At 46.0% G+C, this 5,306-nt stretch overlaps 1 protein-coding gene across 1 annotated transcript in view; it reads right to left on the minus strand.

The window, feature by feature from the left end:
• The window catches only part of EMH_0028130 (uncharacterized protein), a gene marked incomplete at both ends in the record, with an annotated part of 6,739 nt that extends 3,428 nt beyond the window's left edge, over window positions 1-3,311 (minus strand). The window contains 6 exons of the mRNA XM_013497470.1: window positions 339-421; window positions 888-1,150; window positions 1,512-1,640; window positions 1,776-1,852; window positions 2,376-2,484; window positions 3,156-3,311. Coding sequence (XP_013352924.1) covers window positions 339-421; window positions 888-1,150; window positions 1,512-1,640; window positions 1,776-1,852; window positions 2,376-2,484; window positions 3,156-3,311 — 817 coding nt within the window. The remainder of the gene's footprint in view (window positions 1-338; window positions 422-887; window positions 1,151-1,511; window positions 1,641-1,775; window positions 1,853-2,375; window positions 2,485-3,155) is intronic.
• Between the last annotated feature and the right edge of the window lie 1,995 nt (window positions 3,312-5,306).

The raw sequence follows: 5,306 nt of genomic DNA on the forward strand, positions 1-5,306 counted from the left end.
CGCAACAGAGTAAAGCAACGGAAAAGAGAGAAAGGGAGATAAGAACCAAAGCAGGAGACAGATGAACAGAAAGAGACATAAACGCTAAAAACGGCAAACAAAACAGCAACATAACCCTTACAGACACAGGGGCAACGGGAACAGCAAAGCATATGAACGCACNATATATATATATATATATATATATATATATATATATATATATATATATATATATATATATATATGTTATGAATCGTGGTGCTGCCGCTGCTGTCTTGGTATACGGTTGTATACATATTCTGCTACTTGTATTGTTATTAGTACTAAAACTGCTAAACAACCCAACACAAACTCACCTGTTGCAGACGAGACGAGCACACAATCATCGATGTGAACATTGCGGATCTGCCGCACCATTCGCCGGACCCACTGTTTGACTCTGAGCAAAGAAACAACAGCTGAGCTGCAGTGTACGTACACCTCACGACTACTTGTATAACAGCCTCTGTCAAATGATGAATTTAGACTGCAGGTATCTGCTGCACCATGCATGCATGCATGCACGCATGCATGCATGCATGGTGCAGAAGATATGCATAAATGCATGCATGCATGCATGCATGCAGGCAGGCATGCACTTCGTAGTGCATGTGCATGCAACCACATAAATGCACACAAGTCTACACATGTGCTTGTAGAGTCTGGCTCATGAAATGCAGATCATCTATTCCTTTTGGGTGAGCACGCGCATTTACACCTAACCCCTAACCCTAAACCCTAAACCCTAAACCCTAAACATATTTTGTATGTGCATCTCCTGGGCGTTCTTCGCTGCGCGCATGCATGCATGCATGGTAGGTTCTTCTGCTTAGGTACTGAGGTGTACATACGGCAATGCAACTCACTGATTTAAATCTGTGTGTTTCGGAAGGCAATCGACGCGGTTAACGACCCAGATTGCCTTGAGGCCTTTTTCTCTGCATGCAGCGAAGAGCTCGGGAACCACAGAAAGCTCTAAGTCGCAGATATCAACTATTTTCAATACAATGGAGTTGTTTGGCATCACTCGTGTAAGCTGTGTTATCACCGAAGAGGCTGACAACGCAGGCAAACACCCAGCAGCAGCAACTGCCGTACGCTCCCAAGAACTGTCGATGCTGCGGTAGTGCTGAAGATACACCCCAACCCACACAGCAGCAACACACCAGCAACAGATTCACATGCATGCATGCACTTGCCGCTTGATGCAGGTGTACGCATGAAAAGCATGCATCAGCAGAAGCTGCTGCGGCCACAGCAGCAGCTGGTGAGTCGCAGCAGCGCCTGCTGCTGCTGCTACCCAAGCAGAAACAAACAAATGTGTAGCTAGACACAGCATGCAATGAAACACTGAAAGGCAGCACACGAGAAAAGACAACACCAGTTGATATTACTTTTTGGGAAGATCAAAGTAATGCACAGCCAATGCAGAGAAGCAAAAGTACCTGCATGCGGTAACAGCGCTGACACGTGAGCAGGCTCGTGCGTACGCGGAACTTGGGAGATGTTTGCTGCGCATACACCGCAGATAGCTGGGGTGTATCCGCAGCTTTCAAACACAGCAACCCCAGTCCCACGGCAACCAAGTCCACTTCTTTTCTCCCCGGACCCGCGTTAAGCTAAGAGGCAAGCAGTAGAGTGTCGTGGCCTCGTCCGCATGCAGAGAAACAACAAAGAATTGTTTCTGTGCAGATAAAGATGAATGTAGATATGTAGATAAAGATAAACAGAAACAGCAAACAGTATATCATTACCTGCATCACTTCCACCCCGTCAGGGACCGACTCCACAACTTGGCCTCGCGGCCTCGGCAGCCGCTTCACTCTGCCCCCTGATCCGCACAAACCCTAAACCCTAAACCCTAAACCCTNAAACCCTAAACCCTAAACCCTAAACCCTTGCCCACTATCCCAAGAGCACCAGTCAGTTCTCATGCTCCCCATAGATTCATGCTTAAGACGCACCCACGCCTCAGGTTTTATTGTTTAGGGTTTAGGTTTAGGGTTTAGGGACCCCCTCTTCTGTCTATAGGGCGTTTAAGGGTTTAGGGTTTAGGAGTTTAGGGTTTAGGGTTTCGGCGAGTCTCTACCCCCCCTACTACAAGCATTCATAAGGAGACAGCCAAAGCAAACTACGCAAGCAAAAACGCAATACCGCATATCATCAGTAGCAACAGCAAAACCCATGGCCATACAAACGCCCATGGGGCCCCTGCAGGCTCGTGCAGCCCCCGGGGGCCCCCAAGGGCCCCCCAGAGACGTACTATGGAGCTCAAGGGCCCCTCTGTTCGTTCGCGTGCGGCCGCATGGGAGTGCTGGCATCCTGGGGGGTTGTATGGCTGGTTGCATACGCACCTGAATACTCTTCGTACTTGTGCTTAGGCACGAAGCCCACGGCAGATTCTTCTTGGGTTTGAAGCGGGGCCCCGCAGCCTGAGCAGCGGGTGGGCTGCATGCGGTCTATCTGAGGCAACGCATGCACGAGGTGTCAAAACAGCCGGCAATTGATACAGGGTTTTGTATTCACGCTAAGCTTCAGTAGCGAGCTCGGCTTACACATCCTTATACATTGCATTATATACAATGTATATATACTGTATATATGTATATATATATATATATATNTATATATATATATATATATGTGCATCTGCATATGTATATGTTGCGCATGCATATGTGTGCATGTGGGTTCATGCACGTAGGTAAAGGGAAGCAGCGTGAGAGCATATGCGTGTGTTTGAATGCTTTGGGGTGTATGGTTTTCTTTGTCAGTCGGTTTGTCTGTGTCAGCTGGCTGCACGCGGCGAATAAGAATGTTGTTCTATACAAATATTTGTGTTTATGAATGCCTATAACTGTAATTACATGAACAGGCTTGCACACAATTGGGGTGTATCGGCAGTCTACACACAACAACTGAAGCCTCCATATTGTGGGCAGCACAAGCATCATACGGACATTACATTCGACACACACTAAATATTTTATATACATCGTACGTTCTATACACGCCAGATACAAAGTATATATAATATATATATTATATATATGGATCATACGCTATCTACATCTACAATATATGTGGGCAGTGGCAACGCCATCTGCGCTCCTCCGTACACCTCAAAGCCCTACCCAAAACAAGTCAGTGGTTATACCCTGCAGTCCTCCATTTTCTTCTTTCCTTTCTTCCGCTCCGCTCGTCAGCTCCCCAGCGTTGTGAGGAGCTTCAGAGGAAGAAAACGACCTTCTGTAGCATCCACTGAGCTCTGCAGCTGCTGTTACGCCCATAGGTCTCACCCCTTGCACACTGAGACTAGTAACCGGACCCACATCACACAGAGGGGCCCCACAGGGGCCCCCGAATGACCCCCCATGACGGTAGGAGGGGCCACTGAATGGGGCCCCCAGCGGAGATTCCTTGATGTCCTTATTAATGGCTTCAAATGGAGGCCCCCTAAGAGTGGTCTCCAGTGCAGAAGCTCCGGTGGGGCCCCCCCGGGGGGCCCCCACCGGTGGGGGGCCCCCCCGTGGGGCCCCCAACTGAGTTTCTCGTATATGTGTGCAGAGGCCACCAACAGGATACCTCACAAGAGACTGCCGGGGGGCCCTGCTAGGCGCCCTTTGGAATGGTCGTGGTGCTGTAAGGCTCTGTATGTCTTTGCTCCTTTTGTTTCTGTTGCGGAGGAGCAGAGAAGGGTTACTGGTGAAGCGTCTAAGCAAGCGTAGATTCAAGGGGGTTGCCATGGGGTTCGTCAGAACTACCTCATTTAGGAGGTTTGCATGGGTTTCTCCTTTTGTAAAACAAATGTTTGAATATACTAGGGACGGAACTAAACAAGACAGAAACCACTGCCGGGCGTCGATTCAAACAGTGGCATCGCCGACCTACACCCGCAGCTGGCGCCTGCAGCGGAGTTTGTCATCGAAAAAAGGAAATATATTTAGATGTTTTCGATGTATTTGAAATTTATTTTAGTGCTATCACAAAATCTACTGAAGTGCTTCTAGCGCTGCGATGGAAACCAAGGAAAGTAAGCCACAAGCAAGATCACCGTACCCGATAGGCACAAGGCACAGCTATTTGCAACTCTGTAAGTAATGAACAATTCGAAAAATGTTTATACATTCAGAACAGCGATCAATTGGAAACCATGAAGTTTCATTTTTTTGTGTATTTATTTGTTTTCTTACAGAGTTTGGGCTATTTCCCCAGGTACGGCAACCGGTAGAAGCCCCGCGCTGGCCGTTCATTAGTTGATTAGCATTACTTGCAGCAGAAATTCATTAAAAGTTTATTTGCGATGTTTTAAAGTTTATGTGTGGACTACTATTCGATGCTACGTCTCCTGGGGGGTTGTCCGGTCAAGGCGCACTGAAATGTGGAATGATTTGTTTAGGTCTTTAAGAGAAAAAGAATTCCCCTCGCTTGAAAAACTTCTATATCACGTCAAAAACGGCCAAGGTAAACTGGAGATACTTGTCCCAAACTCCCTTTTTACTAGAAGGAGAAACAAAGGTCCAATGGCCTATACATATATATATATATATATATATATATATATATATATATATATATATATATATATATATATATATATGCGTACATATATATAGACGTGGAAATAATATGCATGCAGTAAAAGAATAATCCCGCACTCCTTTTGTGTTGATATCTGAACTGCGTTTCCCCCCGTTGTTTTCCTTGAAGATATATTTCGTACAATTCACTTCGCAGGGCGTTGTGGCCCCTCTGTTGGCTTCTGCTGAAGCACTAGTCAGGGCGATTCATGGGCGCAACAGCTTACCACATAAACAAACGTTCTGTCCACTGTGGTCATTCCAGATTCAGATCGGATTCACATTGCTTTTTATATTATGCGGGTCGCCGCCTGCTCTCTTGGATATCCGATAATAATAAATAATAGCATTTACAATAATAAGAGTACATAGCATGTGCCCTCAGCGGCTTGCTGTCCGGTTTCGTCAGTGGTCCCCCTATACTCCTTCTAGTGTGGGCTAAGGTGTAAGATTCTTTTGGGTTTTGTTTCTTCGCCGGTGACACTGTCAAAAACCTCGACGCTGGAAATCCAAAAGCTCAAGCCAACAGATGTACATACATCTCTTTGTGCGAGGGGATGCAACATTATTATGAACACTGCTGAACCTATGGGTATATCTCCTATAATGTCTACCATGCCCTCGTATCGCAGGAATTTCTGTATATATATATATATATATATATATATATATATATATATATATATATATATATATATATATATA

Source organism: Eimeria mitis, genomic scaffold (assembly GCF_000499745.2).
Source record: "Eimeria mitis Houghton genomic scaffold, Emh_scaff27, whole genome shotgun sequence".
Taxonomy (NCBI): Eukaryota; Apicomplexa; class Conoidasida; order Eucoccidiorida; family Eimeriidae; genus Eimeria; species Eimeria mitis.